The 15688-nt window shown below is 37.3% G+C and overlaps 1 protein-coding gene across 5 annotated transcripts in view; it reads left to right on the forward strand.

Moving 5' to 3' along the window:
- LOC149818966 (geranylgeranyl transferase type-2 subunit beta 1-like) overlaps positions 1-12786 on the forward strand; it is a 37985-nt gene extending 25199 nt beyond the window's left edge. For 3 of the 5 annotated variants that reach the window (XM_089983998.1, XM_089983999.1, XM_089984001.1), the window contains 4 exons: positions 10957-11093; positions 11176-11274; positions 11930-12005; positions 12683-12786. In XM_089983998.1, the coding sequence (XP_089840124.1) occupies positions 10957-11093; positions 11176-11274; positions 11930-12005; positions 12683-12777 (407 nt within the window). In that variant the 3' untranslated portion in view covers positions 12778-12786. The remainder of the gene's footprint in view (positions 1-10956; positions 11094-11175; positions 11275-11929; positions 12006-12682) is intronic. The other 2 variants (XM_089984000.1, XM_089983997.1) reach the window with 1 other exon arrangement.
- The last annotated feature ends 2902 nt before the right edge of the window (positions 12787-15688 follow it).

The following is a 15688-nucleotide window of genomic DNA, read 5'->3' on the forward strand; positions in this document are numbered from 1 at the left end:
CAACGTGGATCAACAGTTCGAGATGGATTTTACCTCGAACAGTACACGAAGATGGCCTGGTGGCTGTTGCGCTTCTCGCCTAGGGTAGATCTAGCAATCGACACCCTGATCTCTGCAGTAACCCTCTGGATGCAAAGGCTGAAACACACGAATGCTCGTCCAAGGTTGAGCACACGTATCACATGCATTAATGGTGCTTTGATGATGGATCCTCAGCTACTCGTGCAGGGGAAGAACCTGCTTTTAGCCAGACTCCTGGTATGGCTCCACGAAGATGGAACATGAGATAAGAAGAGGGAGATGGGTGCATGGGAGACAAAAGGAGATAATGAGAGAGAGAAAGAGAGATAGGGAAAGATGTGGGTTAGAAACAAGGTTTTAAAACCCGTGACTCGGAACTCGACTCGTTCTTTATTGACTCGTGACTCGGCGGGTCAACTCGGTGACTCGGACCGGGTTTTGTTAACTTTTGATTTTAAAAGAAAGTCAATATATAAATTGTCATTTAAACATATAAAGGTTTGTAGAATGACTTAATTACTAGTTTAATTGATTAATAAGTAAAATAATATCAAGTAAAACTGCTCTTAATTCAAATCTCACATTTACTAAAGAAACTACACAAGCAGGAACAAGTCTTTCAAGACAATATATAAAGAATGACTTAATTACTAGCTTCAAGAACTTTAATAGCCATGCTCGATCATGGTTTACACCCTGAATATATGGACATAGCTGTTGTGTTGCAGGGCCTCAGAAAATCCTTGCAAAATTTTGGGAACATTGAACTTTATCTTGATATTTGTAAGTGTCTGTCTGATGTAGAGTTGATTGGACCATGCCTTATATATCTGCACATAAATGCATATAAGCTTTGGATAATGAGAATGCTGTGATGTATATATATTATATAGATAAATGTGGGCATTTTATGCTGTTGGTTTTGAACAGGCTGCCAACTATTGTGTAGGTGTCACAACAACAAAGTTTCCTTATGGACATTTTCTCTATGTACCTATGTACTTATATAGTTCTTTGTAAGTAGTGGCGTGGTGAACTTTTAATGAAAGAAATAAACTCAAACCCTTTAGGAGGAGGATTTGGAGTTTTGACAGGAGCCACTTCAAGTGGGATCTGATGGGGGATATAGAAGAATAACGATGACTTTCATCTTGTGTTTCAAGTTTCAACCACCTAGTATGCAGTATCAATATGCAAACAAAGTCAGTGTTGCAGAGATGGTTGCATGAGGGATCAATTATGTTAGCTGGATTAGTGGATTCACTTTATGTTCATTGAGGGGTACTGGGTTTGATTCCTTACCTGGAGCTACCAAAAGGAATAATTGATGGACATGTTAAATTTGATGGACTTTTAATAATTTTGTGATTTTATATTAAGTTGGTAAGCCTATTGTTATTATGCTATTTGTTCTTTGAAAAATGAACACTTACATGTGAAAAAATTGCCCATAGCCTTTGAAAAATGAAAAAAGAAAAAAGTGCCCAAAACTCGCCCGAGTCAGGCCGAGTTTTCGCAAAACGAGTTTACCTTGCCGGGTTGACTCGTTGGAGGGCCTCGCCGAGTCACCGAGTTGACTCGGCGAGTTTTAAAACCCTGGTTAGAGAGAGAGAGAGAGAGAGAGAGAGAGAGAGAGAGAGAGAGAGATTAGGGGAGACATGAATGAGAAAGAGAGAGGGACGGAGAGAGAGATTTAGGAATGGGGGTCTACACCTTTGGAAAGTGGGGAAGGTGAGGTATTTCCTTTGAAATTATTCTAAGGAAGCCAAATCTCTTCCAAGCAGTGTTGTGAAAAGCGTTGAGGCGTAGCGAGGCGCTCCACCAAAATCTGAGGCGAGGCGTAAAGCGTAAGCCTCAATTTTTTTTTGAAAACTTAAAAAAACTATAAAAAATTTCTAATATTACAAATAAATAAAAAATACTTTATTGATGAAGCAACAACCAACAAAAATAAAAAATCTCAAATAAATACTGAAAAAGTATGAGATTAACATGTAAAAGTAACATTAATGCAACAACTTGATCTACGTAAGTATCTAAGAAATGTTGTAGAATAAACATTATGACCAACAACAAAGCCAAACTAACAACTCAGACATTCACAAATAATCATTATGTTATACCAAGTTTTTAACATAGACTAAGTTAACAAAGATCACATTAAGGTTTAAGAAGATTTAGGCTATTGGTGAGTGTGGTATATAATATCTATGTATGATCCCACATGCAAATGTTTGCATGTCTGCCAATACAGACATGCATGCATGCACACACACACATAGACACACATCTATGTCACACAGACTCGGCTCCAAGGTCGACGCACCCGCGTCGACACGCACCGACACGGGTGCAGCTCGGACTCGGTCAACCCGACCATGGGTGTGGTCAACGCACCCAGGGTCATTTTGGTCCATTTTTTTGATTTTTTTTTAAAATTTTCTGGGCTACAGAATTTAAAAAAAAAATTCTTTGGGGGGGGGGAGGGGGCTGCACAGTCACAGACTGTGACTGTGCTGTGTCTTTGCACTTTATATATATATATATATATATATATATATATATATATATATATATATATATATATATATATATATATATATATATATATAGCCGAGTCCCAGTGTCCAAAATTTTTTAAATCGCGCCGCACCTGTGTCGCACCCGCACCCATGTGACATAGACACACATACATATACATGTATGTACAATGCATGTTGTACACCATAAATTCTATCTATTTCATGTTATATACCAGCCCAAAATTTAACGCTAAAGGAGAGTAGAACTCAACCGAACTGCAGATTTCTATTTCGCACAGAAAAACAATAGAAAAGAAAAATATATACAAATTTCTTTCATATCTAAATGATAGAAAACTAAATGACAGAAAAATAAATAACAGAAAAAAAAATTTGTAAATGAAGAGAGAAAGAGCATTACCTAAATGAAGAAGCTTGCGTAGCCGAGAGCGATGTTGTGTGTGTGTGTGTGTGTGTGTGTGTGAGAGAGAGAGAGAGAGAGAGAGAGAGAGAGAGAGAGAGAGAGAGAGAGAGAGACTGCCTGAAAAAAGATATGAATTAGGGCCCCCGACCCTAATTAGGGTCGGGGCCCTTTTTTTTAAACCCTAATTTTTGGTAAATTGGGGACTTTGACCCCTCATTTGACTAAAATTTTAAGGTGTGTGCGCCTCACCTTGAGGCACGCCTCAAGGTGTATGAGGCGCACGCCTCATGGCTTTTGCGCTTTATACATGCGCCTTAAGGCATGAAGGCCCTCGCCTTGAGGCGATGTGCGCTTTCAATAACACTGCTTCCATGGAAGAGCTAATTCCTACTAAAAACTAATAGGCCCAAATTGAGAAAAGACTCAATTGTATTAAAATCCAAAATTCTCTTACCTACAATATTGTTTCAACACCTCTAGACATTTTCACTCTGGAATTTACTGCCAGAGGGATTCTCTCCTCAACCGAGGTGTGTGATCACCGCTAGGGTGGGGCGTTGAGCCTGAGAAACTGACCAAACTGCCTTTGGAGGCATTAAGCCATACCAAAATACTTTTAAGCCCCTGGTGGGCTTTGAAAAAAGGAAAAAGGATGTTGTTGCCCTCTTACATTTCAAATGATGCCCAAGCTACCCTTGTTGACCTTGTTAGACTTTTATACCCCCCTCAGTATTCCCTAATATCTCATACACCCACTTGGATCTTCAGATCCATAATATCCTATTGAGAGAGATATCCAAACCAGCCCCAAACAAAAAATACAATAAAATACGGGAAATCCTCGGGGTGGTGCCAAGCTGCTATCACTCTTGCGTTTAGAAAGTTGATCTCTTCTTTTCTTCTTGTTGTGATGTTTCTTTTGGTTTCACATTCTTCCTAAATATTATAAAGCAAGGGTATAAAGTGCAAAAAATTGTGTGCTTTATAACTTTTTATTAATTGACATTCTCATCATGTGAATTGAGAATATAATTAAAAATTTGTATGGGCCTTTGCATAAAGTTTTTATAGAAAAGGAAGTCTTACATGGCACATTGTAATTTTTCAAAATTTAATGAGTTGCTATTGTAATGAAATATGCGGAAAAGAAATGTATGTCCTACAATGGACATTCACACATAGAAATCAAAGAACAAGTCCAAAAGAGGACATACACAAAAGCCAATAATGGCTAGAAAGCATAAAATCTTATAAATGCACAAAAGGGCTTGAAGAAGCCACACCTTACAAAAGGGGAGACCCCACTTATTTATAGGCAAGAGAGGAGTGAGGGAGAGTTAGAGAAAAACAAGAGAGAGGGACCATTGGGAGTCCCAACAAGGAGTCGTTGGGCTCCCAACGGTCACAATTGTGACCGTTGGGGGCCCAACGACTCTTTGTTGGGGCCCCCAATGGCTGTGCATTAAATGCACAAAAAAGAAATAAAAAAAAGACAAAAAAGAAAAAGGAAAAAATAGAAAAAGAAAAAGGAAAAAAAGAAGAAAAGGAAAAAGTCTAAAATGCCCCTATTGGGCGAGATTACAAAACTACCCCTTATCGGGTAGTGAATGAGAACTATATTTATATATATATATATAAATATAGGTATTACATATATTTTAACACCCTCCCTCAAGCTTTACGGGGATACAACAGAAAGCTTGTTGAGAAGAAACATGAAACGAGGAGCAGCAAGAGCTTTGGTGAAAAAATCCGCCAACTGGTACTCGGATGTGATATAGGGCAGTGCTATGGTTCCTTTTAGGTATTCATCTCGAACATAGTGGCAATCCATCTCAATGTGTTTAGTACGCTCATGGAAGGTGTGGTTGCTTGCAATATAGATAACACTCTTGTTATCGCAACACATTTTCGAAGGAATTGAGATGACGATGCCCATATCACAGAGGAGACTTCTAAGCCACACAAGCTCCATGGTTGTAGTGACCATTGCACGATATTCCGCTTCAGTTGAGGACAATGATACTTTATGCTGCTTCTTGCATCTCCAAGAAATCATAGAGTCACCTAGGAAAATACAAAAACCAGTGGTTGAGACTCTATCATTGAGATATCCTCCCCAATCAGCATCTGTATAAACAATTAAATCAAGGGATGATGAAGAGGAAAGAAAAACCCCCTTAGTTATGGTGTTTTTAATATATCTGACAATTCTTAAGACTGCACTCATGTGCACAGTTGTAGGTGCATGTTGAAACTGACTGACAGAGTGAACTGCATGAGCTATGTCTGGCCGAGTGATGGATAAGTATGTCAGAGACCCAACGAGTTGACGGTAGAGAGTAGGATTCTCAAGAAGTGTCCCATCTTCCAGTCTCAGCTTTGCATTGATAACCTCATGGGTTTCTGCCTTCTTATCATCCGAAATTCCAGACTTGGCACAGATGTCAGCAGCAAGTTTCATCTGAGAGAGGATGTACCCTCGAGGTGAATATGCAACTTCAATACCTAGAAAATATCTTAAGAAACCAAGGTCAAACATGTCAAAATTTTCTTTTAGAATTTTCTTAATATCATGGATTCCTTGCTCATCACTTCCAGTGATGATCATATCATCAACATATAGAAGTAGAATAACTACAGAGGACCCTGCACTTTTCACAAATAACGCAGTGTCAGTATAACATGAACAAAAATTTAAGCTAGTCATTACAGTACTAAATCTGTCATGCCAAGCTTTCGGAGCTTGTTTTAACCCATATAGTGCCTTTTTTAGTTTAAGAATTTTGTTTTCACCAATAAATACTCCTGGTGGAGGATCCATATAGACCTCTTCACTTAGTTCGCCATTAAGAAAAGCATTCTTAACATCCAATTGATATATAGGCCATTTTTTAACGGATGCAACCGCAATAAGAGTCCTAACACTAGTCATTCTAGCTACGGGAGCAAAGGTTTCTTCATAGTCTATTCCGTACTCTTGAGCATATCCTTTGGCTACCAACCTAGCTTTATAACGTTCTAATGACCCATCACTTTTAGTTTTAATTTTGAAGACCCATCTACATCCAATAGACTTCTTTCCAGTGGGTAATGAGGTTATTTCCCAAGTTTTAGCCTTTTCAAGGGCACTAAGTTCAAGTTTCATGGCTTCAACCCATTGAGGAATGTTTTTGGCTTCATTATAGTGTGACAGTTCATGATAAGAGTGTAATGCAATTAGGCATGCCCTATATTTAGGTGTTAGGGACTCATAGGAAACAAACCTATTAGGCATCCGGCTAGATCTCCTTAAAGAGGTTTCTTCTATGTTGGAATTTTGAGAATATTTTTCTAAAGCGCTAATGGGTGTTTCTTGACCACGCCTAGCATAGGTTTGAATGGACCTATTTTCAACATCATTACTTGCGTTTTCAACATTACTAAGAGGAGTATCCTCTAAATCATTAGGAACATCCTCTTGGTGAGGAGTCACATCTTCTTGAGAGAGAAGATCAAATAAGAAAACATATTCGCTTTCATCAATATCTTTATTTTTCTCAAAACCGTTCTCATTTTCTAAAAATGTAACATCTTTGGATACATATAGTTTGTTGCTTTTGGGATCGAAGCACCTAAAACCCTTTTGATTTTCTCCGTATCCTAAGAACACACATTCGATAGCCTTGGGAGATAACTTATCTCTTTTATGTGTAAGGACAAAGCACTTATACCCAAAAATTCTTAATCTATTAAAATCGGGTGTTCTTTCAAAAAGTTTTTCATATGGAGATATATTTTGTAGGGATGAGGATATCATTCTATTTATCAAGTAAGTGGAGGTTAAGGCGGCTTCGGCCCAATAGCATTTTGGAATTTCTTTGGAAATAAGAAGAGTCCTAGTGGTTTCCAAGATGTGTCTATGCTTTCTTTCGGCTAGACCGTTTTGTTGGGGAGTCCTAGGACATGACCTTTGATGACAAATTCCATTGGTTTCCAAATATTCTTGAAATTCATTTGATAGATATTCTTCACCGGAGTCGGATCGAAGAATGAAGATATTAGTTGAAAATTGATTTTTGACAATCATATGAAATTTTTTAAAAAAGTTAAAAACTTCGGATTTTAGATTGAGAAAATAGATCCACACATATCGAGTGAAATCATCAATGAAAGTAACATAATATGAGTATTCTCCTTTTGATATGACCGGAGAAGGACCCCAAACATCCGAATGAACTAATTCAAAGGGTCTTTTTGACACAAATGTTCTCTTTGGAAATGGGGTGGATTTCATTTTTCCAAAAATACAACTCTTGCAAACAAAATGTTTCTCATTACAAAATTTCTTTCCAAAGGGAAAGGAGTACATTTTTGAGAAGCTTGGATGTCGAAGTCTTTGATGCCAAGTTTCTATATTTTTATCTTGGACATGATTACAAAATGAGTTAGTAGGAAGTTTCAAGTGGGTCATGTAGTAGAGATCTCCCCTCCTATGGCCTTGCCCAATCCGCTTCCCGGACTGGAGATCCTGTATAGAACAATCCTTGGTTGAGAAGGAGATTTCACATCCATGATCACATATTTGGGAGACCGATAAAAGATTTAAATTAAGTTGAGGTACTACTCTTACATTTGGCACAAAAAAATCTTTTGAAAAATCTAAGGTTCCAAAACTTTTAACTTGTAAAGAGGTACCATCGGCGGTGGAAACAAAGGAATTTTTGGAGTTGCTACATACATTGGATAGTCCATTTTCAATAGGGGTCATATGAAAAGATGCTCCAGAGTCAAGGATCCAAGAAGGCGTACCTGGAGGAGAAGAAGAGGCAATGGCGGCTCCCGAAGTTGATGGCGACTTGAGTAGAATTTGTAGTGCTTCGGATAGTTGAGCAAGGGAGAAGGACTCTTTCCCTTTCATTGTCTCCTCCTTCTTTTGTGGGATTTCTTCAATAATAGCAACTTTACCTTTTGGAGGTTCATTTATCTTTGGACAATTAGGTCTTATATGACCCGGTTCTTGACAATGATGGCAAATGGCTTTCCTATAATTGCCATTATAGTTATTTTGCCTCCCAAAGTGTGGAGGCTTATATGCTTTCATGTGATTGCCGGGTTTAGACACGGCAAGAACTTCATCTCCTCCTTTAATCATGCCAAGACGTGTTTCTTCTTGGCATATTTCGGCGATGGCATCTTCCAATGAAAGTGGTTTGGATCTATGAAGGAGGGAGGACCTAACTTGTTCATATTCGGGCCTAAGCCCATGTAAAAATTGAAAAAAGTGTTATTTCTCCATTTGTTCTCTCCTCATTTCAACATCTTCACTTGATACCCATTTGGGTTCAAGAAGGGATAGCTCATCCCACAAAGGGCCAAGAGTGCTATAGTAATCTCTTACACTCATTTCACCTTGCTTAATGGTACAAATTTTTTCTTGGATGAAGAATTGACGAGCAAGGTCTTTTTGGGTATACATACCTTTCATAAAGAACCATGCTTCATTTGCTAGGCGGAATTTAGCAATGTTGGCGCAAATCTTTAACTCCACGTTGTTCATGAACCATGCAAGAATTTTTGCATGCTTACTTTCCCAATCTTCTACCTTGGATTGGTGATCTTCAATAGCTTTCATACGAGCATTTCCTTCTAGAGCTTTTTCTTGATCACCATCAATTTTCGTAAGTTGAAGTTGAGGTTCCCTAATGGTGCCCATAACGTATCCCCAAAGCTTTTTACCTTTGAGGTTGTTCTCCATGGCGGCGGCCCACATCATGTAGTTAGTACCATTGAGCTTGAAGGAGAGATCAATCTTTTGTTCTCCTTCCATTATATAATCAAGAATGGAGGACAAACAAAGAGAGATAAAACAAGACAACTAGCAATATGAATCAAGAGCACAACCAAGGCTCTGATACCATGTAATGAAATATGCGGAAAAGAAATGTATGTCCTACAATGGACATTCACACATAGAAATCAAAGAACAAGTCCAAAAGAGGACATACACAAAAGCCAATAATGGCTAGAAAGCATAAAATCTTATAAATGCACAAAAGGGCTTGAAGAAGCCACACCTTACAAAGGGGGAGACCCCACTTATTTATAGGCAAGAGAGGAGTGAGGGAGAGTTAGAGAAAAGCAAGAGAGAGGGACCATTGGGAGTCCCAACAAGGAGTCGTTGGGCTCCCAACGGTCACAATTGTGACCATTGGGGGCCCAACGACTCTTTGTTGGGGCCCCCAATGGCTGTGCATTAAATGCACAAAAAAGAAATAAAAAAAAAGACAAAAAAGAAAAAGGAAAAAATAGAAAAAGAAAAAGGGAAAAAAGAAGAAAAGGAAAAAGTCTAAAATGCCCCTATTGAGCGAGATTACAAAACTACCCCTTATCGGGTAGTGAATGAGAACTATATTTATATATATATATATATATATATATATATATATATATATATATATATAAATATAGGTATTACATATATTTTAACAGCTATTTACAGTTGCTTTCTCTTTTCACGTCTTTTTCTCCCCTTCTGAATGACCATAAAATGAAACTCTCTCTCGCCAAAATGTCTTTCTCCTCTATCTTAATAGCCATAAAATGAGGAAACTTTAGATATTTATGAAGTTGGCTGACTCCATCCATAACCCCTATTTGGCCATAAAAATATTTATGCATGGATTTGGCCATTCTCATGCATAATTGTCAAGTCCTTTGGTTAGTTAACGTCATCCAAAGAGAGAAATCTCTTCCAACCTATGTCACATAGATGCAGGTGCGGATGCGGCACTTTAAAAAAAAATTGGGTGCGGGGAGGGTATATATATAAATAAATATAATTTTTAACAATTTTAAGTTAACACTAATGAAATAAAAACAATTATCATATTATCAATTCATCATGCATAAATTCATGAGGAGGAGAAAGGGAAAGGAGGAGGAGAAGGAATAAGAAGGCGAAAGAGAGGAGGCAGCGGAGGGAGGAGGAGAAGGAAGAAGAAAGAGAGGAAGATGAGGAGAAGAAGGAAGAAGAAGAAGAAGAAAGAGAGGGAGAGAAAGAAGAAGAAGAAAGAGAGGAAGAAGAGGAGAAGGCGGAGATGGAAGAAGAATAAAGACATAACAAGGAGGAGGAACAGAGAGAGAGGTATCTATTTCACCTCGCCGCCTTTGTTGTCGCTGTCACCATCATCAGAAGAGGATGCCCCCCCCCCCCCCCCCCCCCGGGCCTCCAAATTTCATTTTGTTAATTGGACCAAAATGGACTTGGTCAAAGTTGTCTGTGTCCATTTTGGACAAATATAACCCTGGGTGCGGGTCGACTGCACCCGGTGCAAAAAAATTTAATATTTTTTGTACCAACATTGTGTCACGTCGACGCAGGTGTAGAGACCTTTTTAACGAGTCTGTGTGACAGCTTCCAACCATATGTAGAGTGGTATGTTCCCGAGATGAGAAATGCATATTACTTGTATGATTGTTTTTTGCATACATGAATAATCCACTATTTTTCCCTCAGTGATCATTCTTGGTCAGTTATTCTCTTGCCATATTGAAAAATTCTATGCTCAACGCTCCAGTTTGTTAAAACTTCTGCATGTTCTGGTTGTGGTTGGATGTGGCCGAGGCATGAATCCTCTTCAATTTGCATCACACAAGCAATGTGCAGGGAGTTGTGACTCGTTCATTATTCTTTATGTTTAATAGAGATATACATAAACTACTTTATAATGTTTTAAAATGATCAAATATGTTTAGAATTCTCATTATTTTTGCTTTCAACCTTGATAAATGTATTTGATGTAAAGCATTTTTTACCATTTGAGTTATCTTATAAGGCCCAGCCATTTGGGCGGGCCCGATTATCTAGTTAAATATAATAGATAGAAAATGAAGATTTTATACTGTGTGCAATTAAATTTGGAAATAGTAGTCAAAAGTACATGATACTTGCATTTTCTTCTTTTTCAAGGAAAGGCTTTTGTTTGAATTATGCTGATCTTGCTGCAGTTTTCTGTTGCGTGGGTGCTCTTGCTATAGTTGGTGCCATGGATCACATTGATAAGGACCTGCTTGGATGGTGGTTATGTGAGCGGCAAGTGATGAAGAATGGGGGTCTTAATGGGAGGCCAGAAAAGCTTGCTGATGTCTGTTGTGTAAACTAGAGCTTTTACTGAAAGTACAGAATTCTAGAGCACTTATCTCACTAATATTTTGTCAATATTTCAGGTTTGCTACTCTTGGTGGGTCCTTTCTAGTCTGACTATGATGGACAAAGTCCACTGGATAGACAAGGCTATGCTTACAAGGTTCATCTTAGATTGTCAGGTGACCTGTGTGTGTGTGTGTGTGTGTGCTATTAACACATATTTCTCAGGTTAGATTCGTTTTTTTGCAGTGTTGGCTTCCTGTGATTCTGAAATTTGATCTGTTCAAATAATGTCAAACAATACTAGAATTCCAAGACATTTTTTTCCTTTAATTCCTCCATGGCTTTGGCTGTAAACAAACCCAACCTTTTGTTTCAATTGTATATAATGATTGTGCATATTCACTCATCAAGTATGCTCAACAAAATAGGGAATCTTTCTTCTTGTGCTTCTGGAATTTGATTTCAGTTCAAATAGTATCTCAAACTTTATTATCACTTCTGGTCATTTTTTTCTTTAATTCCTCCATGGTGATGGTAAACAAACCCAACCTTTTGTCTTTGATCATATAAAATTGGTTGTGCATATTCACTTGTCAATCATGCTCGGAAATAAGTAGGTTTCTGAATTTAAAAGTTGCTGTAATGCAGTATTCACAAAAACAGCATACATGTGTATGGTTAATGGGTGGTGATTATCAATCGAATCCACGGTAATCATACAGTATCTGAAAGGAGGAAAACTATTGATGCCTCAAACGCTAAGATGTGTCCTTTTTTATGTGCTGGTCTATTCCATACTAATAATTCACACTGCTACTGTTGGTGATGTAGGACAATGAGAACGGTGGAATTTCGGACAGGCCAGATGATGCTGTTGATGTCTTCCACACCTTTTTTGGAGTAGCAGGCTCTCTCTCTCTCTCTCTCTCTCTCTCTCTCTCTCTCTCTCTCTCTGCATGCTTGCACTGAAGAGCACAGCCTTAGACGTTGGGCGAGCTCAAAAATTAACCCCTGCCTATCACTTGGATGGACCCCACTCTTTTTTCTGATGACATTCTCTAGATTGATGGCATCATAAGAGAGGGATATAGACAGCTCTTGTTTCAGAGATGCGCCTATGATGATGCACACCCAATACAGCCTACCTAGGCCCTCTCATTACACTTGCTCCAGCCACATGTTTTTCTGCAATGTTTGTTAATGCTACAGTGTGCCTGTGTGCATCATGCGTGTATGCATTGTTCATGTGTGTGTAATTGCACAAGTCACGCGTGGCATGCGTATGCAAACTCGACCAGGGTGCGTGTAATGGTCGATTCAAGATACTTTGGAAGGGTAGGTGTATCCATTGATGACTCGCATGCTATTTGTTTTCATTTTGGAAACATTCATGCATGCACGCACATGCACACACGTGCATCGCTGCATGCCCTGAAAAATATTAAGTGTACTGGTCAATCTAAGATGGGGATTCACTAATTGTTTTGTGCTTCAAAAGATAAAAGATGGGTGTATCCATTGCTTGATATGACTCCATATGCTACTTTTCCTCTGCTCACTTTGGCTGGCTGTCTACATGTGCAGGTCTTTCCTTGTTGGAGTACCCAGGACTGAAAGCCATTGATCCAGCTTATGCCTTGCCCGTCCATGTTGTCAACAGGATTTTCTTTGGCAGATGAAAAGAAAAATCTTCTCCTTAGGAATTGACACTCTTTAACTTCCAACAAGTGGTGTTTTATGCTCATCTCCTTTGTCAGTTGTTTAGTTGGGAATCATCTTTGCATGATTGATTGAAAAATATACTTATTTTTTATAACAGACTTTTCTGCAAATTCTGGTATGCTTTAAAGACTTGTTGAAATAAGCATGCAGAAAAAAAATGTGGTCTCTCTCTCTCTCGTACATTCATGCTAAATGAAACATGCTAAATTGGGTTTTCAGCTTTTTCGATTTTTTTTAATGCCCCCAAAATGTGCAAGCTTCTTTTTAGTAAAATCGCATAAGGGGCACAAGTATGAGAATATTCTCAAATGTGTGAGGAAATTCCTATATTTGGATATTTGAGAGAAAATTTGCTTCTGCGAAGAGTAACTGTACAAAATTTGTGAATTTGGACATCCGGCAGATTTTGAAAATCGTAGGGCATTTTGGAAAATATGTCATTTTTGGCTTATAATATGATCATTTTTCATTGTATATATGTTTTATATCATAGGATCTGGATCTTTGAAGTGTTTGACTTGCAAGCAATAAGTATAAAGTTCAAATCCTATTGAGTAGGGCCTTGTAACTTTGAAATAATGTGTTTATTTTGTAAAGAGCATTGATTGATTAGGTCAAAAGGTTTAGAATCTAAATTTTATTAATTTTGACTTTGGAAAAGACTTCTTTTTATAAATAAGCCAGCCCTAGTGTTGCTCGTTTAACTTGAAGTTGCCATGAGCTCAAGCTTGGCTCAACTCACCACAAAATGAACCAATCTTGAATACCCTCTATTTGGTTTGTTGGGCTTATTTATCAAACCAAAATTGCAAGCCAAAAATGACTGCACTGTATTTTCTAAAAACCTTGCAATTTTTAATATTCTCATGATGTTCAAAAGTGCAAATATTCGATATCGTTAGGATTCTTTTATCCTTCGCAATTGTGAATTGAGGCTTTATTGCGATAAAATTGAATCCTTCGTCGATTAGGCCTAACTCTTACTTAAATTTAGTTTCATAGGTTTTTTATATTGATTTTACAAATTTTGAGTGAAACTTAAATCACTAAAATTGTAAATAACCTATTATTTCATATATACATCAATATTTTGCATAAATATATTTGTGAAACACTTCTCATAAATATTTTACTTTTTGGCATATACTTTCTAAAATCACATAATTTTTTTAGTTAAACTTCACTTAAAGGGAACCAACAAAATCATAAATATCCTACTTAAATTTTTGTGTTTTTTTATTATGTGTTTTTTTTAATATTTATGATTTTGTCACATATATATATATATATATTCATTTTTGTTTGAGGGTTTCTTCTTTTCTTTTATGTTTGCAAAGAACTTCTCTGTAAAACTCTTGCGGTGATTCCTGGATTTCAAGAAGGTTACGGTATCATCCTTGTAATCGACTTTCCTATCTAAACATTTCAGAATGTGAACTCTTGCTTCTTGTTCAGTGAGTTTTCATACAATGAAGAGCAATTACAAATCATTGAAGCATAGACATTTGATTTGTATGAAAATTTGCGTAATGAATGACTTAATGATTGTGAATAATTCCAATGGCTAACAACAAACCCAAATGATCGAAAAATTACTTTGGGCAAAAAGTTTAATGATCTCCACCACTGTTGCGAGTTTTTGAAAAATCATGCTATCAGGAATAACTATATAACAAAATTCTTAAAGAGCTGCAATAACAGAGTCATTGTCATATGTTGATTGCTTCTGGAAGATCTATTGCATAAAGGTATGCAGAGAAGGTTTATTTCAAGTGAGGAGGTATGATAGCGAGCATACATGTGATAGATCGTTGGACAACTTTATAGTAGAGAAAGTGCCTTCTAAATAGATTTCAAGTGTTATTCACAAACACATACACGATAATCTGAAGATAATTATAAAAGAAATCATGAATGACATCAATCGTGAAGAAGGCGTAGAGGTTACTTACACACAAGCACGGCGTGTACGGGAACACACAAAGGTTGTATTATATGTTCTCATTCGAAGAGTCCTTAAAGATGCTTCCCATCTATTTGGATCATCTGATGACGGGGAGTCCAATGATTCATGAACATGGTTTTTAAAGGTATTAAAACACAAATTCACATACTTCGATGAAGTTTATAGAGAGACGAGTATTGACAGTTACCGTAGATAGGCATCCAAGTTTAAATTATGTTGTCCCACACACATGACCTACATGTCATACTGAATTTTGCATAAAACATTTGGAAGAAAACTTTTCAAAGAAATTGGTTCACCACTTAGTGCACTTTGATGGAGTGTAGTTCGAGCAGCCACAAAAGAAAAATACACATTTTTTTGACAAAATTAAGGAACAGAGCACAAACTCATACAATTATGTTGTCACTGGTGTGCATCTGTAAGATTGGACTAATTGTCACATTTTAGTGAAAAATATGGTTGTTTAATATCTAATATCGCGAAGAGCGTCAATTTATGGATTTTCGTTATATATGACAAGTCTCTATTTCCATTTATTGAAAAGCTTTGTGTCACGATGAAAATTTTTAAGAAAAGAAAGGTTGCGGTGTAGCATATAATATGCATTGTGATGTTGAAGGTAAAATAAAAGCTAAGTGAACTAAAGAAAAATGCATAATAAATACATGCACAAATAGTACATTGCCTCTCACAACGGTACGAAGCTCACAACTAATCTCACGGTTAAAGTGTAAGTGTTTGTGTTCTTGTAAATAGTGGTAGGTTAGCTAGATTCCTTGCGAGCGTGCAATCACATGTATTTTGTATAAGGTTAACTTACCAAAGGATTACTGTACAAGTTCTTCAAAATTGAATCATATCGAGCTGTATATAATCAATATGATTCCTTGCAATGGCAG

The sequence above is a fragment of the Nuphar pumila genome, chromosome 13 (assembly GCF_984573655.1).
Source record: "Nuphar pumila chromosome 13, dmNupPumi1.hap1.1, whole genome shotgun sequence".
Lineage (NCBI taxonomy): Eukaryota > Viridiplantae > Streptophyta > Magnoliopsida > Nymphaeales > Nymphaeaceae > Nuphar > Nuphar pumila.